We start from the raw sequence: 27248 nt of genomic DNA on the forward strand, positions 1-27248 counted from the left end.
TTAGCATATTCTGGGAACAGAAAGGCCAGTATGGAAGGAGCACGGTGAACATGGGTGGTAGGAGTTGTAGTTAGAGAGGTTAGACAGAAGCCACATTAAGTAAGCCTTTTAGACCATGAGAGGAGTTTCAGTTTTTGTCTAATTATAATGGGGAGTCTTTGGAGGATTTTAAGTGAGAAAGTTTAATGATGTGACTTATTTCAGAAAGATCACTCTGGTAGTTCTAAGGAAAATGACCTGAGAGAGGGCAGGAGTGGAAGCAGGAAGCCAGGGAGGGAGATATTTCAGGATCTAGTCTCTTAGGGAGGTGGAGTGGAGAGAGTGAAGAGCAATTGGGCTGGGGGTGTGTTCCTGTAGCACCCCCTTTGCACTTGCATGTTTTCATACCCGGGATTCTGAAAGTTAATTTCTTTGGAATAATATCATAGGTTAATGTGGACTCTAAGTCTTAAGAGTGTCAAATACTACTAAAGTTAAAAAAAAAAAAAATGGGGAAGACAGTGTAACTCCTTCAGCTTCCCTTTGCTCTATGGCATAAAATACACTATGTTGGGAAGAAATTTAAGTTAGTAACTTCAAGTTCTTTGGATAAATTTATGCCAGATTGCTCTAATTTCTTTGCTTTAAAGCTTATACTACATCAGAATATGAAAACAATTAAAAAGCTCTTTTAAAATATCTACTCATATCTACTCAAAAATTATTTTATTTTTAATGAAAAGAAAATATAATTGCCTCATGATATTAATAAAATGTGTCTGCTTTTAACTTATTGGTTGAAATAGCATATTTACTGGAATTTTTTTTTCTAGTCACATTGTTCTGATGCTTGCAGACGATATGGCATGCAACCCTAGAAATCCCAAACCAGCTACAGTGTTTAGTCACAAGAATATGGAACTAAATGTGTATGGAGATGATGTGGAAGTGGATTATAGAAGTTATGAGGTAACATTGTTTGATTTAACAACATTTTTGAAATGTAGTTATCATTACTTTTAAACTCTAAAATAATGGTAGAATATTTTCTTTAAACTTTGTGCATAATTGTCACTGAATCCTTGATGTAATTCTGTCTCTGGAGTTCATATTAAGGAAATAATACAGGAGTAAAACTAATACAGCATGAACATTTCATATATGTATCTGGGATAGGATAACTTTATCTTGGCTCTTATGTTAGAATATTTTAGTGAGGGTTCATACTTTTTTTTTTCCAGTAAATACATTATCTTTCAGATTTGACCTAAAATTGCAAATTTTGTATATTTAGTATATATATTGAGGAAAAATTAAAAGAGTTAACAAAAAACTCACCCATATCTCCACTGCTTAGCGGTAATCACTTTTAATATGCTTCCAGTGTTTTTATGCATATGATTAAAAATTAAAGTATAAATTTGAAAAATGGCATTATATATTTTTCCTTTTGAAACTTCATTTTAAATTTAATAGATAGTGAAGATGTTTAAAATTTGAAATCTTCTTTGGTGAAGTCTTCCTCAATAATCCTTCGCCTTTTACCAAGCCTGTCTGTGTACGCAGACCTGTTTCGAAGCAATTTTAAAGTCATATCTATCGCCTCCTCCTGTAAGCATCTTGAGGACATGGCCTATATCTTATATATCTTATGCCTACCAAGTACCTATTGCATTTGAAGGCACTCAGAAATGTTTGTTCAGTAATTAAATGTGGATGAATGTTGGACTACTTGTTGATTTAGTCATCATAAAATATAAACCAAAAAGAAGTCCTATTAAAATACTTAGCATTTTGCTGTTTTCTGGGAAAAAATTAAACCAAGTATTAGGTACACATGCACAGAAACACATACAAATGCGCATATATTTATATACTCATGATCTAGGGAAAAGTTGAACAAGAAAGCTAGATAAATTTTCCGCTTTTTAAATTTAGATCTGCGTAATATAATTTTAAATATGATTTCAAAGAATCCAAAAGTTCAACAAATTCCAGGGTGGGAAATTTGGTTTAAAGTGTGATCAATCTTTCACATGTTGAAGATACCCTTAACAAAATTTAAGTAATAAAATACATTGAAAAATCAAAGATACACAATTTGGGGATTATTTGTGGAACTATCCTTATGGTTTTATTTTTATGATTTATTATGGACCTATCTTTCAACTGCAGTAGTTACAATATTGCTGAATTTATTTATGAGTTCCTTTATTTTGTATCTTCCCAAAGAATTACCTATGAAGACAATAATTTTTAAATTTTAGGCAATACTTTTTCTTAGCATTTGAAGTTTTAAATTTAATTAACTGATTTTTCCCAGGGTAGTTTTATTAGCAGTTATATTTAATGGAAGCAAGTTAACTTTGAGGCATATATTTAAATAAATATATTTTAATTGAGTTATATTTCACTTTATGCTGAATAATATATAGAAAGAAGAAGGAACATTTTTGGGAAGAAAAATTATCATGTTTCCCCTGATTCTGTTTCATCCCAATTTCTTCTTTTTTTTCCAGGTAACTGTGGAGAATTTTTTACGGGTATTAACTGGCAGGATCCCGCCTAGTACTCCTCGGTCAAAACGTCTTCTTTCTGATGATAGGAGCAATATTCTTATTTATATGACAGGTAATTTGAGAATTTAGGTATTTAGAAATAGAATATGTATCCATCTTCATGGAAAGATATTTAAACACCTTAAATGAATTTTGATTAAAATTGTTTTGTAGTTCTCTTTTCTCATATGACGGCTTGAAATAATTGGAGACAGCATAACATTTTATACTGTCCCTTGATGTATTCACTCTTTTATTTTTACTATTACCCTGGTACAGCTTATCACCTTTTATTTCATAACCCTGCTATAGCCTTGTTGCCTTCAGTTTTGTCTCCTTATAATCATCCTACTAAAGTAGATAGTAAAAATTATAAATCTGTCCTTCCTCTGCATAAAGCTTTACAATGATTTCCTGTTGATGGAGTCTTAAATTTTAGTATGTATAAGGATTATTTGAATGCAGATACTCAGGTCTTTAAAATTCTGATTTAGGTTTGGTCCAGGGTGGGGCTTATGAAACTGCACTTTAAATATGTTCCCCACATATAAGCTGTTATGGTCTTTTGTCTATACTTTGAGGACTACTGGAGATAAAGTCTTAATAATATTAGTTATTTTTATTATCTATTTATTTATAGATGTAATATATAATGTATAATAATATATGTTATATTTAGTGATCTTATTTATTTCATTTTAGTTCCTGTACTTTCTTTCATTTTCTTCTAGGACTGTTTCTGTTCTCCACAAACATTTGCTTAAGCTATTGCCCTTGTTTATTGATGTCTTCTCAGTTCACTTTGCCTACCTGATTATTCCTTATCTTTTTAGTCTTAGCTCTGGAGTCATCTCCTTTGCTGATTTTCCTCTGCAAGTCTATGGTGACCTGTATCTCTAGTTGCCTGGGACAGGGATAGTTTACACCTATTATTATCCTAATGTAATAGTGCCTCCTTTTTCCTTCAGAAGTGTCTTGCTATATATATTATAATTGCCGAGAGACACTGCTTATCTCCCTGGTTGGTTTAGGCTCTCCTCTCACTCCCATGTTAATCTGTAGTTTCTATATGAGCATTTAACTTACTACTTTCTTGTTTGGCTATTTATTGCCTTCTTTACATTTTGAACTCCCAAGATGTCATTGATAATGGGGTTTTCACCTTTTTATTTCCAGTGCTGTGTTTTATGGTAGTATTCGGTAAGTATGAATGTTGACCAAACTGTATTTAAAAATGCTTTTGGAGGGCATTCCATTCAACTGATGATAAAACATGTGCAGAATGGTTTTTAGATGTCACAAAGCAGGATGGTTACTGACTTCTACTTGGTGATTTACATTTCTTTGTCTATCGTGTTGCATTTACTTACAGCTTTTCAAATTCAATGAATTTATAAACTTTATAAATTAACTTAGCAGAGCTAAGTCAGGAAAATTTTCACTTTAGTTTATCTGACAGTTATAAGAAAATGCCAAGCTTTTGTGGCAAATATTATGAAGTACAGTCTTATAGTTTAGCTTTATCTGATGTACTAAACTAAACATACAATTTTTTTTTTTTTTCTAAATCTAAGGATCTTCTTTCAGGATAAGTCCAAGTGTGTAAGAAACTCCAATAGTCAAAGACAGAATTTGATAAACTATGGCCCATGGAAGGTTGTCTGTTTTAGAAATAAAGTTGTATTAGAACCAGCTGTATCCATTTGTTTTACATATTGTCTGTGGCTGTTTTTACACTACAGTGGCAAGATTCCAGTAGTTGCAACAGGGACCATGTGGCCCATAAGTCTAAAACATTTATTACCTGGCCCTTTATAGAAAATTTGCCAACCCATGTAAGAGAGTAGGAGGGCTGACAATTACAATAAGATGATAATGGCACTAGCCATTAATGAGGCTTACTGTACCTCAGGCAATCAATAAAAATCAATGTGTGTATGAATTTATTTCATCCTTACAGCAATCCAAAGACTTAGGTGCTGTTGTATATAGTTATGTGGGTTGTGCACTGCACCTAAGTGTTTGGCTAGGGGTTGAGTGGGAGCTGCAATCTAGTATATGTTTGCATATAGTAAAATGTGTGCCCTGCCATAGAGTTGTTCTAATGGAAGAAAGAAGTATCATATTTCCCCAAAGGGACATAACTACTAATCACTTTTGAGTTCACAGAACTGGATATATTCAGAGGGGCCACTGAAAAAGATTTTTCTACTTTGATGCCCTGTGGGAAGTACCTTTTTAAAAAATTCACACAAAGGAACTTTATACGCATGTTAATGACAGTGCTGATATATTTCTTATTTCACAGCTAGGGAAACTGGGGCTTAGAAAGATGAAGTTACTTGCCTAAGTTAACACAGTCATTAAGTGACAAAGCTAGCATTTGAATCCAGACAGACTGGCTATCTCTATGCATTCTAAATGTCACAGTCTTCTGGTCAGCTCTCATGGGACAGTTGTTGATAGTAGTAAAAACTTTAATTTAAATGTGAGAACAACACTTCAGTAGTATAGCATTCCAAGTATACTCTGAATAATACTAGCATACTATTGGGACCAAGTTAGTATTTGCAACTCCATTCTCACCAAAATGTTTGCCTGGTTTTGAGAAATTATTTATCTATAGAAACTCACTTCTGACATAATAATGGAGCCAGTGCAAAAATATAAATGTGCTTTTATAGAATGGAATGATAGAAGAATTTATGAAGGTATTATATCTGCTATTTTTTGCATAGTCGATCATTATTCTATTTTTAATTGGTTGTAATAGAAAATTATTTTTTGTTTTCATAGTACTTTTCATTTTAGAGTATAAAAATAACAAGTGATACTAAAATATTGCCATGAATGAAGTAAATGTTTATATCTGGATATATGTAGTTTGCATTTTAAAAATGCATATATTTGATCTTTTTAACTCTTCCTACAAGGACATGGTGGAAATGGTTTCTTGAAATTTCAAGATTCTGAAGAAATTACCAACATAGAACTTGCAGATGCTTTTGAGCAAATGTGGCAAAAAAGACGGTAATTAGCAAATGACTGCTTTTCTTCTTCTTCTTTTTTTTGTTTTTGAGATTTTATATATTTATTTGACAGAGAGAGAGAGAGAGACAGTGAGAAAGGGAATACAAGCAGAGGGAGTGGGAGAGAGAGAGAGGCAGGCTTTTCCTGCTGATCAGGGAGCCTGATGTGGGGCTCTATCCCAGAGCCCTGGGATCATGACCTGAGCCGAAGGCAGATGCTTAATGACTGAGCCACCCAGGTGCCCCATCAAATGACTACTTTTCGTAAGATAAATTAGTACCTGGTTTTTCCATGGTTAGTAGATTTGTAGGTCCTATTTCATGAGATTTTAATTTAATTTAATGTAACTTCTACTCTACTAGATCTATGTTTGTTATTTCTACTGAACTATTTTTAGAAGAAACCTCAGTGTTATTAAAGAGCATAAAAACAAGTTAACCTCTTAAGACTATCTCCCTGAAAAAAAAAAAAAAGACTATCTCCCTGTTATTTAGCAATGTTTTTGGAGGAAATTAGAGTACTACCCATCAAGCTTCCCTTTATGTAGGGGGATTGTGAACGTGTATTTATTTTCCTGCTTCAACCTGTTGTTACTTTTTGTACATTCTCTGACTCTCCACATGATAACAATACATTATTACTTCTTTGGAAAAAATGCTGAGATAATGATTAATATAATATTTTAGCCTAACTCACATTAAGGATGACATATTGTTAGTGATCCATGGTAAGCACCTCTCCAGTTGAAAGTTGTCATATGAATGTAAGTGAATATAAAGCAGTGGAAATGCTTTTAACTTGGTTACCTTCAATATCCACTTACAGGTTACCTTCTAAATACATGGTGCAGAAAGGAATATGATACATATTCTGCCTTCGCAGTGTTTAAAATCTAGTGGAAAAGAGAAATGTGTATACAACTCTGCTGCAATTAAATGTAAATATTGAATTATATGCATAAGCAGAATAAATAGAAATGTTGAAGGGAAGCTTTTGCTGGGTACTGGTTTTACCTTATTCATAGTTTACATTTACTGGATATATACGAGGTACTAGGCACTGTTTTCTATATATTGTCTTATTTAATATCAATAACAACCCCATGAGGTAGATACTGCTATTATTCCTATTTTCACACATGAGTAAATTGAGACATAAATAGATTAACTTGCCAGATTTTGCACAACTAGTAAGTCTAGCACTAAGACTCATTCCTAAGTGCTCCAGTCATTTTACTGTACTGCCCCTCAAAACTGTAGATGTTTCTGACCCTCAGGGGCATCCACAGATTTTTTTTCTCAGAACAAATACATCATATGACTTCTTCCTTTTATCATCTGCTTAGATATTTTGGCGCCAGATTGCTCACTTTCTTTTCTAGGTGCAATGTTAGCTGTTGACCTAGATCAGGTGTCTGAGAGAAACCTTTGAGAAATGTATCTGCTCCCTACTTTCACCAGCTAGGCAACTCATTCTAAAATACATAGCTGATTATGTTATTTTCACTTGAAAAAACCCTGTTTGGCTTCCTCAGACTTAACAGGGATGAGATCTGTACTTCATATTAGGTAGTACATAGGTTGACCCTACCATACCTTTTTGAAACTAATTTCCTCCATTTCCCCAAATCTACTGAAAATTCTCATTATATAGTACTATTCCCCTTTTCTAAAACAATTACACTTTTTCAAATTTAGTTCCCTTAGTAGAACCTTATTCCTTTCTTGGAATGTGCTGTTCCTTTCTTTGTTAGTTAAAATAACTTACCCTTCATTGCCCAGGCCAGGCATCACCTTTTTCTGACCTGCCTTTCTTTACAGTCCCCCCTCTTCCTTTCTCAGTGCTCTTAGAGCACTTTGACTTTATTAGACTCTAAGCTCTGTGAGGACAGGGGCTGCTGTATCCCCAGCTTAAGGGATACATGCTATAGGCTCTAGTAACTATTTGTGATTCTTACCACATTCCATTTGGTTAATGTTTATGTGTCTCTTTTCCAGTTAGATTTTAAGCTTTTTGAGTATGGTGACTAAGTCCTGTATGTTTTTTCCTGAATCTGACTCATTTTCTAGGACAGCCTGGGTGCCAAATAAATTTTTCTTGTATTGAATATTCATTTGGATTCTGAGTCATGTGGCCAAGATAAGGGAAGGGGAAATAACTGGGGCAGCCACTATGTGGTACAACCTGTTGAGGTTGTTTCCTTGGACAAGATTATAGCTTTAATATTTCTTATGTCAAATTTGTGTTGGAAATTCTGAAAACTTGCAAATTTTTAACTAATAAAATGACTAAGATATGACTTAAACATCTTATGTTATGCAAGTAATGTAAAAATATTAGTTAATGTTTGATTAACAGCATTAATCATGTTAAAGATAGTATCACTTTTCTTTCAGCTACAATGAGTTACTGTTTATTATTGATACTTGTCAAGGAGCATCCATGTATGAACGATTCTATTCTCCTAACATAATGGCTTTAGCTAGTAGCCAAGTGGGAGAAGATTCACTCTCGGTAGGTGCATATTTCCCATTTGTAAACTGCATTGTCTTTGGAATATGTAGCTATTTTGGAAATCACTTATGTGCTTTATGAATATATATATATATATATATACACATTATTCTTAGACATTTTAATACCTCAGAAGGTAATTTTGATTGCTTTTAAAACATTTTCTTATAATGATGTTGTTTGACATATACTTTTTTTTTCTGCTTTGCTTTTAAAAAAATTATAAAATAATTACAAAAATGTATAATTGACTATAATATTGTGTTAGTTTCAGCTGTACAACATAATGATTCAATATTTGTATATATTGCAAAATAATCATATTAAGTCTAGTTAACATTTATCATCAGACCAAAGAAAAAAAAAAGGCACCATACATAGTTAAAGAATTTTTCTTTCTTGTGATGAGAACTTTTAAGGTGTACTTCCTTAGTAACTTTTAAATGTGCAGTACTGTATTATTAACTATAGCCACCATGCTATACATTATATCCCATGTCTTATTTATTTTATAACTGGAGTTTGTCCCTTTGGCTCCCTTCACCCATTTGGTCTACCCTCTGCCTCTCATCTTTGGCAACCACCATTTGTTCTCTGTTATCTATAAGGTTGGTTTTTGTTCTTGTCATTGTTTTTAGATTACACATATAATGGAGATCATATGGTATTTGTCTTTCTCTGATGTATTTCATTTAGTATAATGACCTCAAGATCCATCCATGTTGCCACAAATGGCAAGATTTCTTTCTTTCCTTTCTTTTCTTTCTCTTTCTTTCTTTCTTTCTTTCTCTTTTCTTTTCTTTTCTTTTCTTTTCTTTTCCTTTCTTTTCTTTTCTTTTCTTTCTTTTCTTTCTGGCTGAATAATATGCCATTGTATATGCTTTGTTTTTTCATAGCATCAACCTGATCCTGCAATTGGAGTCCACCTTATGGATAGATACACATTTTATGTCTTGGAATTTTTGGAAGAAATTAATCCAGCTAGCCAAACGAATATGAATGACCTTGTAAGTATTTCCTTGATTTGATTAAAGCACATAGGTATGCTTAATTGATAAGTGAAGTCCTTTATTCCCTGTACTGTCAGGATCTTGTTTCTTATTTTGAACAGTAGCCTTTTAAACTGTTTTGAATCTCCCTCTATAGTATCTCTCTCTCTTTTTACTGTAGGAGGCCTAAAGTTTAGCCTGTTTAACTTGTTACTTTCATTCATTTGCTCATGCTCTTTTCTCTACCAGAAATGTACTTTTTTAGATTCATCCACTGAAATTCTACCTATACTTCTGGTGTCAAATCAGATCCTCTCTCCTCCAGGAATATTCCCATAGTTCTTCCCTGTTGGAATTTAAGTAAGATAAATAAGTTTTTCAGAGCTTTATTTCTCTTGTCTACCATTTATTGTAGTCTGCTTTTTTTGAACTTACTAAGTGTGAGTAATAGGGCATTCTTGGGAGAATTTTTTTTTTTTTGTCCATCCTTGTACAGTGTTTTTTTTTTTTTTTTTTTTTTTTTAAAGATTTTATCTATTTACTTGAGAGAGTGAGCAAAAGAGAAAACACAAGCAAAGGGAAGGGCAGAGGCAGAGGGAGAAGTAAGCTCCCTGCAGAGCTGGGAGCCTGATTCCGGGCTTGATCCCAGATCCTGGGATCATGACCTGAGCTGAAGGAAGACGCTTTACTGACTGAGCCACCCAGGTGCCCTAGTACAGTGTTTTGATGTGGTTTCTTGAACTTTAGTTCAGTTTTTTCCCCCTGGCTTTTCTGTGCTTCTTGTATCCTTAAATAAATCTACTTTGAAGTTGCTATTGAAAGTAGACATAATAAAAAAGCTTGAAATAGTGATTCTATATTGGATAATTACTGAGCATCTATGACTTACCCTGTTTCATTAATTTATACCCTGTTCTTTTATTTATAAACATTTTTTGAGTTTGGGCTAAGTGCCAGCCACTGGCTCTGTCCTAGTGAAGGAGACAGGTACTGTCTCTGCCTTGATGGAGCTTCAGAATGAAAGGGAGTCTAAGTAGACTGGGCTTGGAACTCACATATCAGCCAAGCAGCTTTGCATTGATCTCTTTTATCATATAGAAATGTTTTAGATAATTTTTTTAATTAAAGAAGTTCTGCAAAATTCTAAAAATCACTGTTATAAGCTGTTATATTTGATAACATAGGATTACTTGCTACATTTTGGAGATTATGTATTTGATGCCTGTTAAATCTTAATGTGAACTTGTTACAGTACTACTTTGTAAGAAAACTATAGTCACCTAAATTCTAGTTACTTTAGTTTTTAGATTTATTCCCATTTTTAATTATATAATACGTGACATACTGTCTCATTTTATTTAATACATTTTATTTAATACGTGACATACTGTCTCAAAAGTTTACAATATATGCACCTCACACTTCAAATGTCTAATGGATTTTTTTAAAAAAATAACTTCTTTGAAATCATATAGGAAAGACTGAAGAAACTTATTTTTTTATGTGTTTATTTTATCCCACAATTGCTGTACAGTTTTAATAAACATTCCTCACTGATATCTTGTTCCCTACTTCTGTTTTTTTAATTGAATGATGGTTATTTTAATCTTGTTCAGTAAGAATGATCCACTACTTTGAAGTTAAATATTCTATTGATTCAATATATCTTAAGATGTTGTGGAATAATACCTATTCTGTTGGATTATGTGTGTATAGGGAATTTGTTGGGTATCAGTTATATTCAGAGTACAATATTAGGAGCTTCGTGGGCAGCAACATTAGAAAAGGTGGTCCTTGCCCACTTAAAAACTTATCGTGTTATTGGTAACAGCTGAAAAGCACATTTATAGAGTATCACCTATTAAATGAAGTCTTTGGATCCTCCAGGTAATTTTATTTCTTTTGTGTAATGGTTGCTATGTACCTTTAAGATGCTTTTAGTATTGTACTGTAATTGTTTATATTTGTGACATTCCCTTGAGGCTTTGAGGTTCTTAAGTAAGAGGTAAATGGACCATCGTCTATGCTTCTCACTACCTAAAGAATTGAATTATAGTACCTGGTATATTTATAGTTCTCAGTGAATATTTGTAATGAATGGAAGGACGTGACAACCATGCACATTTGTATGGTTCCTTTAAATATAATGGGTTTGGTTTACAATTTTTCTTGAGAGAGGTAGATTTTTGGGTTTGAAAGAAGCAAAATATAGCATATTCTACGAAAATGGAATACGTGCAGAGGCATGGAAGTCGGAATCCTTGTCTTCAGTAGTAAGCATATAATCTGTCTAGAGTGAAGATTCTGTAAATAAAGGAGATTATTAGAAATTAATGTTGCTGAGGCTAAGGAAATCATATTGATAGGATAAAATATCTTGAAGGAAGAATAACTTCATAGAAAGTGGAAGTATACTCATTTTAGCAGCAGAGAAGATAATATTTTTTATCTTATTCTCAAGCTCATTTGCCTATGCTTTTCCTATTGGTACTTAAGAAAGCCCACCAAGTTGCTGGCTCATACAGGAGTGCCTTCAGTATACATAGGACTTCAATCTTTGTGTATTTTGTTTTATCTTTTACTATGTTTCTTCAACCTTCAATCTGTATTGTCCTTCCTGTTTGGCATTTCCCTTTCTAAAGTAAGTTTGGCATTTTACTCTCTCCCCATCCTTTTTGCCTTCACTGCCTCTTTATATTCTGATCTCTTCTTTGTATTTCCTTTTATTGTTTTCCTAAATCAGGAAGGTATTGTGATATTAGGCCAGTGACTTAATCTTTTTGAGCTTTAGTTTTAAGTAGAGATAATAATCTTAATATACCTCACAGTTACTAGTAGTTTAAATCAGAGTATCTATAAATTGCTTCACACAGTACTTGGATCACTAGTTTCATAAATTCTAGCTGCTCTGCCCTTCCCCACCCATCTCCCATCATATTGGTAATTATCTGTATATATCATCTTGTCTCCATAGGTGGGCAACTACTGTGGGCTGTAGGCCCTTACTGCAGTCTTGTCATGGTTTTCTTCGTATATTCTGTGCTTTTGCCAAACTAGGTTATTTGCTTTACACATCTTTGCAGCTGCTCCTTAAGAATGTTATTTCCCATCTGTAATCTCCCTTTTCCTTCAGAATGTAGCTTAAATCCCACTCTTTCTTTTTTCTTATCCTCAGACTATGAGAAGTTTATCCTTTCTTGAAGTAGGACCTGTCACCTTTTTTCCCCTACCTCTCTATGTTTATTCATCTCTGACTTGACTTAAGGCCTTGAAGATAAGACCATGTTCTGTCAACTTTTGTATCCTTTGTGGAAGTAACAGTATGAAATATACGTAGTAGATGTTTTATCTGCTTTGCTGAGTGAATGAGTACATGTTTATCCCTGGTGATTCACTGATGTGGAATATCCGGGATACGATTAACATAGACATTTTCATGAGACCTGTGTGAGATCTCTGTGAAGTTGTGGTTTTTCAGGCTATATTCTTTGAGGACTAGAGTGTCTGGAGGTGCTTTGGATTTATTTTCATTATGGCTAAACTAAGAAATTTGCCGCCCACTGAGATGAATGTAGTTGCAGAAAAAAAGCAACTCTTTTCATAGTATTACATATAAATTCTTGGTAAATTTAAAAGTTCAAAATTTATTTTGTAGCATATGATCCAAAAAAGTGCATGTTTTTTTCCTGTCCCTGGTCTGCTTCCCTTTTTGTCACCTGCTCTAATGTCTGTATAGCTTTCTTAGAATATCAAGTACTACTCTAGCAAAGAAACTTTAATCTTTAAAATCAGAAGCTTCTTTAGATTGGGAGAGCTTTAAAAATACTCTATAGTCAGGGTGCCTGGGTGCGTTAGTCAGTTGAGCATCTGATCCTAGTTTTGGCTTAGGTCAGGATCTTGGGGTCATGGGATTGTGTACCATCTTGGGCTCCATGCTTGGCGGGGAGTCTGCTTAGGATTCTCTGCCTCTCCCTCTGCCCCTTCCCCTACTCAGTCACTCACTCTCTCTCTCTTATAGATAAATAAATCATTAAAAAAATACACTACAGTATACTATACTGTGTTATTAAATCGATAAAAGTTGTATGTATATGTGTGTATTTATTATTGTTATATGTATGCTTTTCAGTTTCAGGTATGTCCTAGAAGTCTCTGTGTGTCTACCCCTGGACATCGCACTGACCTTTTTCAGAGGGATCCTAAAAATGTCCTGATAACTGATTTTTTTGGAAGTGTACGGAAAGTGGAAATTACAACAGAGACTATAAGTTTGCAACCAGATTTAGAAATCATGGAAAACAGGTATTTATCTTGAATTATTATTTTCTTAGAATGTTCTAGTTTCATGATTTATAAATTTTTATGTAACATGATGTTACATAATATTGAGATGAATGTTGGTGTTTCTTAATAAAACTACACATTTCTACCCAATCTTCATTTTATGTAGGCCCTACGCTTTTCAGGTTTATGGGCAAAAGCTATAAATATTAGGTGGAAGCTACGATCATGATTAGGATTATGTTGTAGTTCCAAAATACAATGTTCATAGTAGTGATTTGAGGCTTGCTCAAAAGGCCTAAAACTTCCTTGGTAACTGGCTGAGAGCCATACTTTTCATTAGTGGAGGTATGTATAATAGTTCAGAAGACCTTCGTGAAAGGGCAGATATGTGAATGTTTCAAACATTAGTACTCTAATGAGTATATATGCTTTATATTGCAGTAAAATGGGTTACCTGAAGTGACATTGAATCAGGAAGTTGGCAGCTGGGCGTTTAGAGTGTAATAAGGGCCCTAGGAATCCGGCAGATGTAAGACAGATAAACATAAAAAGGGAAGCAAGTGCCAAAAGTCATATTTCAAGTACATATTTCAGACTATAAAACAGTGCTTCCATGTTCAGAATTTCTGTGGGTTCCAGCAATCTGGTTACTTCTCTGACTGCCATATATTTTGGTTCCTACAGTCTGGGTCGTTTATGAGCTTGGGTCAGTGGTATCTCTGGCTTTTCTCTAGTTTTATATTCTGTTAATCTGGAACAATTTATCTGGAGCTATTGTAAATTTGGAGTGACCCTCTCATCAATAGGTGCCACTGTTTCTGGTTTATTTGGGGGCTCTTGGTAATTCATTAGGGAAAGGATGGGAGGTATACGCCCGATACTCCTCTCTTGGGGAGTAGATGGTGTGAGTGTGCAGTGAGTGTGCGTGCATGCACACATGTGTAGATGTGTGTACAGATGTGTATGAGAGAGTGCAAAGCCGGGAGAAAGGGAGATTGAGAAAAATTAATTGATTTGGGGTATGTGAATTTTGGAAATATGTGTAATGTTTCGTTTACATTTTTCTCCTGTAAACATTTTTAAAGGCAAATACTTTGTTAGGGTTCAGTAGTGTGTCATTTTATAGCCTCTTTCTTGAAACAGATGTTGTGTTTTACTAGCATTAAACTGTGGTGTTATTTGTGATTATCTAATGCTATCTATTGGAAATTCATACTCCTATGAACTTTTCTGGACTGGTAACTGGCAATATAAATTACTCACTGTTTTGAAAATTTCAAAGACTTGTGTAATTGAGCTTATAAATGTTTTAGAGATAAAAAACTAGCACAAAATGCATCTTTTTTGAAGATTTAAAGTTGATGTTATTATTAATCATTCTATTCTGGATATTCAAAGCCTTGGACCTTTTCTTTTCCATTTCCTATTGATATTGGCTTCAGGATTTTTATTTTTATTTTTTTTTTCTTGGCTTCAGAATTTTTAAAAGACATTTTTAGAAGACATCAGATGACATTCTACAGCAGTATCAGTTTTTTTTATTTTATTATATTTTATTTCTTAAGATTTTATTTATTTATTTGAGAGAGAGAGAAACAGAGCATGAACAGGAGGTAGGAGACAGAGGGAGAGGGAGAAGCAGACTCTCCATTGAGCTCGATCCCAGGACCCTGAGATCATGACCTGAGCTGAAGGCAGATGCTTAACCAACTGAGCCACCTAGGTGCCCTTATTTGTTATTTTAAATACTGAATTTCAGATTGCCCTTGTAAAATAGCTAAATCTAATTTAATATACTTAGCAACTAAAATTGAAATAATTTTTTACCAATTTTATTTTGTAATTTTCCTTGAATTTAAGCCTATGAGATTGTAAGATGCATCTTCTCTTAACCATATAAACATTGCATTAATTTACTTTAAAAGGCTGGGACCATCTTTTTTTTTTTTTTAAGATTTTATTTATTTATTTGACAGAGAGAGATCACAAGCAGGCAGAGAGGTAGGCAGAGAGAGAGAGGAGGAAGCAGGCTCGCCGCTAAGCAGAGAGCCCGATGTGGGGCTTGATCCCAGGACCCTGGGATCATGACCTGAGCTGAAGGCAGAGGCTTTAATCCACTGAGCCACCTAGGCACCCCTGGGACCATCTTTATACTTCTTCTGACTTATTTTCTCTTCTCTCCTTTTAACACAATATTAAATATGCAGTAAGTATACATAAAAATGATTTCAGTGGAATCTGATGGGTTTCATTATATATTCTGGAAGAGTGGAATTTTGTCTCATAAATTATCTGCATGTATTAGTTCCAGAGCAGAAACTGTTGGTGCTGAAAATTATCTTAATTTATCTTTAATCGAGGAGAAAATTTTGAGCATCAGAGCCAGACACCAGGCACAGTTGAATTATAGCACCCTCTAGTGTTTATAAATAAATTTTATTTAGAATATTGTGTACAGATGGTTTCGTGATCCCTGGTATAAGTTATCCAGTTAATTTAAGAGAATTAAGTTTCCAGCATGATTCAGGAATTTTTAAGTGGATGCTAGCAGTGTTGTATGTAGGTGGTATTTATATGCAAATAAAATGGCAATCAGATATTTGTTTAGAGAAAATTACATTCATGAGAGGCCAGATACCACAAAAATATTTTATTAAGAAAATTATGGTTTTGGGGTGCCTGGGTAGCTGAGTAGGTTAAGCCTTTGCCTTCGGCTCAGGTCATGATCTCAGGGTCTTGGGATCGAGTCCCACATTGGGTTCTCTGCTCAGCAGTGAGCCTGCTTCCCCCTCTCTCTGCCTGCCTCTCTGCCTGCTTCTCTGCCTGCTTGTGATCTCTCTTTCTGTCAAATTAAAAAAAAAAAATGAAAGAAAATTATGGGTTAGAATATATATATATTTTTCAGATCTTAGGTGAAAAATGTCAATACAGTCACTATTACTAAAATTGGCAGTTATGCTTTTAAAAATACTACCATTAAAAAAAAAATACTACCATTTACATGTTAGGAAAACAATGGAGTTGGTTCATTCAGACTGTTCATATTTCATATTTTGCATACAAAAGTATACTAGACTAAACTCAGATATGATGGGGAACCTTACTTAGTACATAAAATTGACATTATAATATGATATTGTTATGTGTCTTCTGAAACAGATATTGAGTAAGGTACAGTCATGAAGTTAATGACAACACTGTTTTGTTTCTGCAGGTGTCTTTGTAGTTGTGTGATTAATTTATTTGCAAGAACAGATGGCACAAAATAAGGATTGATTGCAGGAAGTTTCGCTTTTGTAACTTGATTCTACAGTGCTTCATTTGAGTATACATATATTGGCTTTTAATAAATAGGTAGACAATAGCCTGTGCTCCTGAAGGAGTTGGGCTTTTTAGAATCTAGTGATAAGTCCATATTAGCATCACTCAGATTACCAGATTTGTGCCCTTACTGTATGAAGGAAAGAGCCCCTAACTTGTGGATGTCAAAACACATTTTAGTGTTACAAAATGTAGAAATCTAAGTTTAGTAGGCATTGCCCAAGAAAAAAGGGAATCCAGGACAGTATTAACTTACCTAGTCTGACTTTTGCTTTAGGCTCTAAATTTGGGCACTTGATTCTATTTATGAATGTTTTGTTGCTGTAATTTTACTGTTATACTAGAATTTCTTTCTCTTTTGAGGCAGTCTTTAGCAACCGAATTTTTTTTTTAGTCTAGCAGGAAATTTGAGACTGGGCTTTTTTCCTACAGATTTCTTACAGACCTCCAACAGAGGGTTAGAGTATGGCCTCTTCAAGGTCAGTTTATGTTTTGAACACCAGAAGAGGCCTCTTTCAAGGGCTTGTTAATAAACAAGTCCCCACCACAGGTAGATCAAAGATCAGACAGTTGCTGCCACAGTCATAATATTTTGAGCTCTTTCTATGTGCTTCATGCTTTATATGACACATTAGCTAGAACTGAAACACATTAGCTAGTTGTAAATAATGGGATCTAGCCTGAGCTATGTTATTTCCTTAAGGATATTTGTTATACAGATAATTCTGTGTTTTATGGATCCCAGGGACTGACCCCAAGAAGGGCCTGGAAATAGGAACCAGATGTCAGTCAGAAGCAGAGGCAGCACTTTCTCCATCTCCCTGTTGTTTTAATCTTTTCTTCTGCTGCTGCTCTGGCCATTTGTGGGGCAGAATGTGTACACATCACTGCTCTAGAGATTTATATCTCTTCTGTTGATGATAAAGCACAGATAGACAATGAACTTGCTCATTCCCGATCCCAGGCTTCCTGGAGTCATCATCATTAGCCAGCTTGGGTCAGGTATCCACTTTTGGTCCAGCTGGGCAGTAGTGGGGTCGTATGACACAAAATCAGGGCTTCTGGGGAACCCACCTTATGTGTATAAGTCCCCCAAAAGGGTCTTGAGAGCTAGGCAGATAGCCTTTATATTAATCTCATTTTAATTCACATGATAACTTTATGAGGCAGATATAATTTCCTCATTTTTTAAATGAGTAAACTGTGGCTGAGGAAGGTTAGGAAACTTGCCTAAAGTCACACATCTAACAAACGGTGAAGCGATATGTATCTAGGAATGCCTCATACTTCTAAGAACTACATATTCTTATTTTATTCTCTTATAATTTACCTTGAGCTACTTGACTTGCTTTCTTTTTAAAGCATATAAAATATAAATGATAGCTCAATGAATTTTCACAAAACTCTACTTCTCATGTAACCACCAGAAAAAGAAATAGAATAATGCTGGAAGCTCCCAAACCCCTGTGCCCTTCCCAATCTCTGTCCTCTCACTCCCTATCAAAGTTAAACACTGTCCGAACTTTTATGGAATTTACTTTCTTGCTTTTCATTTTATATCACTTAAGTGTGTATCCCTAAACATTATGTTTTGATTCTTTTCCTAATACTGTGTTTTTGGAATTCATTTATATTGTGTGCAGTTGTAGTTTGTTCAACTGTTGAAAAAAAGTGTTTTGAATTTTTAAAAATTGAGGTATAATTTATTTACAGTAAAATCACCCTTTTTAGTATATAGTTCTGAGTTTTGGCAAATGTATACAGCTAGATAATCAATCGCCTTGCTCATCCATCACCACAAGAAATTTCCTTATGCCCTTTCTGCCCTTACTCATATCCCTGGAAACCACTGATCTCTTCTCTATTCCCATGGTTTTACCTCTTCCAAACTGTCATATAGATGGAATCATATTCCGTACCCTTTTGAGTCTGGCTTCTTGTATTAGCATAATAGATTTCAGGTTCATCCCTGTTGTCACATGTATCCGTAGTTTGTGTTCCTCTTTATTGCTATATGCTCTTCAGCAATAAAGAGGAACACAGACTACAGATAGATGGGATTCAGGTTAGCCATTCACCAGTGGAAAGACGTTTGTTTTCGCCCACCAGTTTTTGGCAATTATAAATAAAGCCACTATAAACAATTACATACAAACATAAGTTTTCATTTTACTTGAATGAAATACCCATCAGGAGGTTTGCTGGGTCATACGGTAGCACATGCTTAACTTTCTAAGAAACTTTCAAACTATTTTCCATTAGTCTCTGTACCATTTTGCATTCCTACAAATAATGTTCAACATTCTTAATTATACATGGTATTGTCTTTTTAATTTTAACTCTTCTAGTAGGTAGTAGAAATATCATTATGATTTTAATTTGCATGTCCCTAATGACTGAGGATGTTGAGCATCATTCCATGTGCTTATTAGTAATTCATTTTTTCACGAAGTGTCTGTTCAAGTCTGCTGAGTTTTGAAAAATTGGGTATTTGCTTTCTTCCTAATTATAAGATTTCTTTGCACATTTTGGATACAAGTTTTTTTGTCAGATACATGAATTGCAAATGTTTTTCTTAGTCTTTGTCTTTCCTTTTCTATCCTTTATATCTTTTGAAGAACAAGAGATTTAATGTTGATGAAATTCATTTATCAATATTTTCTTTTATGCTTAATGTCCTTCATGCAAGGATTCTTAATCTAATTCAAGGTCACAAAGACTTTATTTTATTTTCTTCTAGAAGTTTTATAGTATTATTATTATTTTATATTATTATTAGTAGTAGTATTAGCTTTTATGTTTAGGCTATGCTTTACTTTTAAGTTTCGAGTGGAGTGTTAAACAGGAGTTGAGTTCATTTTTTCCATACATATATCCAGTTATTCCAGCACCATGTATTGAAAAGATTGAATTCCTTACTGGATTATAGTGGCATCTTTGTAAAAAGTCACCTAATCACCATATATGTGAGTCTATTTCTAGGCTCTATTCTGTTGTATTGAACTACATATCTTTACACTAAGTTTTGACATCAGTTTATATACACCATACAACCAGTTTTTCAAGGTTCTTTTGACTATTCTAGACCCTTTGTGTTTCCATGTAAATTTTAGAACCAGTTTGTCAGTTTCTTATTTGTAAGTGAGTGGGGGAAGGACAGAAGGAGAGGGAGAGAAAGAATCTTAAGCAGGCCTTGCCCAGAGCAGAGCCCAATGTAGGGCTCAATCTCAACCTGAGCCAAAGTCAAGAGTTGGCTTTTTAAAAAAATATTTTATTTATTTATTTGATAGAGAGAGAGAGAGACTGCAAGTAGGCAGAGAGGCAGGCAAAGACGGGGAGGGGGTGGGTAGCAGGCTCCCTGCTGAGCAGAGAGCTGGATGTGGGCCTCCATCCCAGGACCCTGAGATCATGATCTAAGCCGAAGACGGAGCCTTAACCCACTGAGCCACCCAGGCGCCCAAGAGTTGGATGTTTAACCCACTGAGCCACCCAGGTTTGTCAGTTTCTTTAAAAAAAAAAAAAAAACTGCTAAGATTTTGTTTGGGATTGGATTGACACTACATTAATTTGATGAGTGTGGATACCTTAACAATATTGAATCCTCTGATCCCTAAACATACCTCTACATTTATTTAGAATTCCTATAGTTTCTGTCTGTATTATTTAACAGTTTCTGTGTAGATGTTTTCTACCACTTTCATTAAATTTATTCCTAGCTGTCTTTGTTTCTGATGCTGTTTTAAATGATATTTTAAAAATTTACTTTTCATTTGTTGCTTAACTACAGAAGGACAATTTTTATATTTAAAAATTTATTTATTTATTTGTTTGTTTATTTATTTATTTTTGAGAGAGAGTGAAAACACGAGCAGGGGAGAGGGGCAGAGGCAAAAGCAGATTCCCAGCTGAGTAGGGAGCCTGATGTGTGATCAATCTCAACCTGATCCAAAGGTAGACGCTTAACCAACTGGGCTACCCAGGCGCCCTAATTAAATTTTGTATTGACTGTATTCTGGAATCTCATTGAATTTGGGTGTTGATCAAATCAAACCCAGTCAAAATTCTAGCAGGCTTTTTTGTAGAGATTGACAAAATGATTCCAAAATTTATATGGAAATATAAAGGACCTATTTTAGTATTTCTTATATTACATGAATTCTAGTCTCTATTATGTTTACTAGGAAATCAAATGAAAATTTAAATATACATATTTAGTAGAGTCATCTGTTTTGGAGCTGGGCAAAATAGACTGAAGAATGTGAAACTTTGTGATCAAACAATTCACTGAATATTGCTCATAGAAATTATAAGATGATTATGAAACCTTATGAACCATAGGTTTATCAAAATGGTTCAAGCAGACAGGATTTCTTTCCGCCATTCTGCATACCAGTATATTTTTTCAAAGTGATTAACTTAGTCATTAATATGATTCTATATTATCGTAAGCATCTTATTGGCCCATTTATTTTATGTTGTTATTTATAGTTGTTAGTCACTACAGTCGTTCAGGAACTCATTAAATTAGAATTTCAGAGCATAAATTAGATGCGATTATTTGATTTATAAAGACAAAACTGGTAATTTAATTATTCTTCTTGTCAGTTTGCATACATTAAAGTTTTTATTGTTATAATTTTATTTTATTTTTTTAAAAGATTTTATTTATTTACTTGACAGACAGAGATCACAAGTAGTCAGAGAGGCAGGCAGAGAGAGAGGGGGAAGCAGGGTCCCCGCTGAGCAGGGAGCCCGACATGGGGCTCGATCCCAGGACCCCGAGATCATGACCTGAGCCAAAGGCAGAGGCTTAACCCACTGAGCCACCCAGGTGCCCCATTGTTATAGTTTTAAATAATATGTTGATCATTCCATGGATAGTTTTTTTTAAGCAATTTATTTGACTACCTACAATTAAACAAAAACATCCATTGAGTTGGTTTATGACTTTTAAGAAACCGGTGTATAGGTATATAGCAGAATATAGTATTGTATCTCTTTGTGTAAATAAAACTTCTCTGAATAGAAATGAATAAATACTATGTTTCCTAGGGATACTAATTTCCAGCTAATGTTTATTAATGTTTAAAACTGATCAAAACAAAGTTAATTTTAATTTAAACACTAAACATATAGGACCTAAAAAAGGTAAATTGAAAAAATTTTTAAATGCTATAGTATCATTTATAAAATAGAACATTAGGGGCTCCTGGGTGGCTCAGTCAGTTAAGTGTCTGCCTTCGGCTCCAGACATGATCTCAGGGTCCTGGGATTGAGCCCCACAAAGGGCTCTCTGCTCAGTGGGGAGCCTGCTTCTCCCTATACGCGTGTTCTCTACTCATGCTGCTCTCTATTTCTCTCACTCTCAAATAGATAAATAAATAAATAATCTAAAAAATAAAAATGAGATAAAATAAAATAGAACATTAGAACTTAATCTGTCAGGCTGGCTAGGGAATAAGGTTATGAATTACTTTGGGAAAATAGATTGTGGGATCTTAAAGGTTTAACTCTTTGATTCTATGTTCTGCGACTCTCTTGGTCTCCTTATGAATTGTAATATTGTTGCTGTATTCCACTAAATTAAGCTTTAGAGTCTTAAATGAGTTAAATCAACTTAATGTCTGTTGTCTGAATAGAGGATATTATAGCATAATAACCAATTCCAGTCAATTCATTGGAATCAGTCAGCTCCTGAATTTAGAACATTTGTCCTGTTTGTACTGTGGACAGACCACATGAGTTCTTTGATTCTCAATTTCCTTATCTGTTAATGGGAATAATAACTCCACTTTATAAGGTTATTAAGAGAGTTAATTTTTATTTTTCTTATAAAGTTCTTAGTTCTGTGCTCAAATATAATAAAGTGAGAGAACATATCACAAATATTGATAAGAATTATTGCTGGAATTCTATTTTTAATGTATTTTTTACCATTTGCAAAAATTATCTATTCTACTTTTATTAATCTAGTACTAGAAAGTACTTATTTTATAACTATGGGTTTCTTATTTGGAGTACTACAGAGAATTCGGAATTTGTTTTTTACCAGAAGATGGCAGTAGAATTATGTATAGAACAGTTTTATTTTTTTAATGCTGAAGATTGGGGTAGTTTTTAATCTTCAAATAAATTATGATATTGTTTCTTCATACCAGTGACAGGAGAAAAAGACTTGATATTGAATTTCAGGTTTAAAAAAGGATGATAAAAATTTTCTCTATATGTAAGTTGTCTTGGTTTAATAACATTGAATTTTTAAAAAATAGGTAAATAAAAGGTCTTTTTGAATTGCTACTGTTCTGGCATATTTCTAGTATATGATTAAATACTTTATCAAGAAATTCTTTAAGGGGCACCTGGGTAGCTCAGTGGGTTAAATATTCTGCCTTCAGCTCAGGTCATGATCCCAGGATCCTGGGATCAAGCCTACATTGGGCTCTCTGCTCAGCAGGGAGCCTGTTTCCTCCTCTCTCTGCCTGCTTGTGATCTCTGTCTGTCAAATAAATAAATAAAATCTTAAAAAAAAAGAAAAGAAATTCTTTAAGAAATTGAGGGGTCATAAAAATCTTAAGATGTATTTGAAGATCAGTTATGATTAATTAGTAATAGAGATAGAGCAGTTTTCATTTATAATTGATCAGTGGGAAAAACTGGATTCAATATTTTAAAAATTGTTTTATATATAACACTTTAGGGTGTGGCTAGTAGGTAAAAGCAAGAGGCAGAAGACATTTATATTAATAATATAAATCTGTGATCCCCATTTCAGAAATTGCCATTTTTATTGAAATCATGGTAAGCCTTGTTACCTGGTCTTCAAGTATTCTACAGGTGAAGTATTGCCAATTGTACCTTTTAATGCTAGAAGGAACCTTTAAGGCAAACTGATGTAGTAGAAAGAGTATGGAGGTGAATGGACTTGCATTCAAATTCTGATTTAGTTCTCTGCTTTTGTCTTCAGGCACATTATTTAATCTCTCTGAAACTCGGGTATTTTATCTCTGAAAAGGTGATCTACTCTGTTGCTCCAGAGTTTTTGTGAAAATTGGGGATAATGTGTATAAAAATGAGCATACTTTGTCAGTGCCTTTTTTAAGAGTATAGCATGTAAAACTCAGGGCAGCCATACTGATGTCTCTCTCCCAGTGCAGAAGGTAAAGTGGGATTGTTATCATCTTTATTTGCTGTACTATAGAGCACTGTTTGTGTGGCTTGGTTTGTATTTTTATCAGGCAGGCTACATATTGCTCATTGGCAGGAATTATTGTTAGCTTGGTCTTCCCATATTTGTGTAATTGGTTTTTTCAAAATATTTTATTTATTTATTTATTTATTTGACACAGAAAGAGAGAGAGAGGGAGAGGGAGCACAAGCAGGGGGAGAGCAGGCAGAGGGAGAAGGAGAAGCAGGTTCCCCACTGAACAAGGAGCCTGATGCGGGGCTGGATCCTAGGACCTGGGATTATGACCCCAGTTAAAGGCAGATGCTTAACCGACTGAGCCACCCAGGCACACCTGTAATTGATTAAAAAACAACAACAACTCTATTTCAGTACTTTATGCTTATTTCATTGTGTTTTTATCTTAACAATAATTATCTAGTAAATATTAGCTCATTGTTGTAGCCTATCAGTCTTTTAGAACACTCATTCTGATTTGATAATGTTAGTGTTAAACTGTATAGATTTTACTGTGTGGGGAAAATGACTGGTAAGAAACCAGGGCTGTGAGTTCTTTGCCAGCAATATTCTTCATAACTGATAGCAATATGGGGGCATGGCTGTTAAATTTATTAGAATATTATTATTTTCTCAGGGATAATTAATTGGTAATTAGAGATTTCATAATTATTTTTTAAAATAAAGCCAAAAATGTACCTAAATCATTTGTTTTTATTAAACTAATATAATAAATATTATTCAAAGTATATTTTTCTTTTTTCATTTTTTAGAGGGAGTGGATAGAGGGAAAGTGAAAGAGAGAATCTTAAGCAGGCTCCATGCCCAGTGTAGAGCCTGACATGGGACTCCATCTCACAACTCTTGAGATCATGACCTGAGTAGACACTTACTTAACTGACTAAGCCACCCAGGTGCCCCTAAACTATCTGTGTGCGTGTGTATATATGTATGTATGCATTTTCTGTATATTTAGTAGATAAATTCCTGTAAGGTAGCAGGTAATAAAAAATGCTGATTTCAAAATTAATTTCTCATAAAAATAAAAAATAGGAAATGGAAAACATTTGATTTTGTCTTGGTAGTATAAATAGTAATTAAATATTTATGTGAGAAAGGGAATGTATTATGTTTCTTCATGAAACAAACATTAATAATTTTCATTTGAGCTTCAGACAACATTAATCTATCTAACAGTGACCAGTTCTGTTATTTCTCCATTTTTGTTTGAGATTCAGGTATATAAACTTCTTGTCATACTCAGTGATAGTCTGGACTTTGTCCTTTCTTTGTCTATGAAATTGTCACATATTATTCTGAAAGCACTTATGCCAGAGAAAGCACACATATTGTTATAGAATTTTTTTTCAGTGAGATTGATCAACCTCATTCTAACTTCGATATTAAGTGTCTTTCTTTGTTCTTCTTCTATTGGGATCAGCTTCTAATGTTGACTGATGTTTTCTAGTATGATTTCTCAAAAGTGAAAAACAAATGAAAATTAATGAAATAGAAGAGTTCAAAGGATATGATCTCAAAATATGTGAATTTGTCACCTGATCGTGAGTGTGGATGCTGGCTGAGAATTACTTTTCTTCACACTGAGTAGTAGTGGACCTAGTTTAATGGGTATGAATAATAGTAAGAGATTCAGATACTTGGTAAGCAGTTTAAGCTGATTTGAATTAAAATTAGTATATCTAGTTTTTTCAAATGTTTATTCTTTTTTTTTTAAGATTTTATTTATTTATTTGACAGAGATCACAAGTAGTCAGAGAAGCAGACAGAGAGAGAGGAGGAAGCAGGCTCCCTGCTGAGCAGAGAGCCCAATGCAGGGGCTTGATTCCAGGACCCTGGGATCATGACCTGAGCCGAAGGCAGAGGCTTTAACCCACTGAGCCACCCAGGCGCCTCTAAATGTTTATTCTTATACCAAATATATGAATATTAAGTGTGTGTATATTGAGATAGTATTTTACCTTTCTGTTAGGTGACTTAAGGACTGCATGCTGTAGGATAGTCTTTTGCACTTTTGCTATAAGGTACTAAGATAGGTACTAATGAGCTTTATGGTGAGACAATTAAGAATATTAGCAATATGTGGCCTAGAAATACTCCCTCAGTTTCTGTTGCTTCCAATACAAGGAGTTGTTGACTGTTTTAATTGCTTTGCATAAACATGACGAGGACATTTAAATTTAGTATCAAATAATTGGGAGAGCTCTAATTTATGCTTTAAAAAATTTTTCATAGTGATTTCTTTTTAGTATGCTAAAACACTGTAATATGTCTTCTCAGTCATAGAAAAGAATTAAAATATATCTTGTATGACTTCAGTGTTATGGGTAGTTTTTTTTTTTTCTTTCTAACTTGTTGAAAATTAGGCATAATAAAACCTTGAATATCCAGAAATTAGGTAACTTCTAGTAATAAAGAGTACATGAAAGGTGCCAGAGTTGGCTTTGAATATGAGAAATCCCATTTTGCCTTAGATGTAAAAATACAACTTGACTTTAATGGCCTTTGGCATTCAGAGTTTGAAATTTCATCAGAAGGAAACATTTCTCAATAAAAGAATATCCTGTAATATTCAGAATTAGATACATTTCACTTTCCTCAGAATAAGAAATGAATATAAATGAGTTAGAAAGGTGGTTTGAAGTTAATAATAAAGAACAATCAATTGATTTCAGTTTCAGAATTGTTGCTGACTGCATTTTTCTGAAAAAACTGATGTTATAAAATACTGAGATGCTCAGTAAATTACAAAAAAACCTACAAAACTACAAAAAACACGCTTTTAAATACATAGGAAAGCTACAAGACTACAGAAAAAGTAGTTGCATGGAAACAACACAGTTTGTGTTGGAAGGCATTTCTGGCTTTTTCCAGATTGAGCTAGAACTGGTGGTATTTCCTTATTCTGTGGAGATGCTGCACAGGTTCAGTTTTGTATATACTGTTTCTAGGTAGTAGCAATTGGTGTTCCAAAAATGCAGCTTCCCTAGGAATTTGGCAACAAGCTCAGATTCTTTTCTCCCTTTTTTTCTAGGCCTACTTAGACTTACTATAAAAAGTATCAGTGAGTTGAATCCTTCTCCTAAAGCCAACCAGTGATGTGTCCAGGTACACCCTAATCCATGCATGCCTTTAAAGGAACCATGCTTTATCTTGCTGCAGGCCCTTTTATCTCTGAGACAGAAAGTATATAAAAGCCCATTGCTGAATAGTGGCTCCCACTAGGCAGCTCCACTTTCCTCAGTGATAGGAAAATCTTTTGAGGAGTATGTATAAGAAGCTAAAATCCAAGGGGTAAGTAAATGTGGAAGGTGAGGCTCCCCGAAATGATAATTCCTGATATTAGAAATCTTGAGTTTTGAATTAGAATGGCTT

The 27248-nt window shown here is 34.1% G+C and overlaps 1 protein-coding gene across 1 annotated transcript in view; it reads left to right on the top strand.

Moving 5' to 3' along the window:
• The window catches only part of PIGK (phosphatidylinositol glycan anchor biosynthesis class K), a 123297-nt gene that overhangs the window by 37049 nt on the left and 59000 nt on the right, over positions 1 to 27248 (top strand). Inside the window, exons 4-9 of the mRNA XM_032301603.1 lie at positions 813 to 948; positions 2499 to 2610; positions 5471 to 5567; positions 7964 to 8081; positions 8978 to 9088; positions 13200 to 13372. Coding sequence (XP_032157494.1) covers positions 813 to 948; positions 2499 to 2610; positions 5471 to 5567; positions 7964 to 8081; positions 8978 to 9088; positions 13200 to 13372 — 747 coding nt within the window. The remainder of the gene's footprint in view (positions 1 to 812; positions 949 to 2498; positions 2611 to 5470; positions 5568 to 7963; positions 8082 to 8977; positions 9089 to 13199; positions 13373 to 27248) is intronic.

Source organism: Mustela erminea, chromosome 10, assembly GCF_009829155.1.
Source record: "Mustela erminea isolate mMusErm1 chromosome 10, mMusErm1.Pri, whole genome shotgun sequence".
Taxonomy (NCBI): Eukaryota; Metazoa; Chordata; class Mammalia; order Carnivora; family Mustelidae; genus Mustela; species Mustela erminea.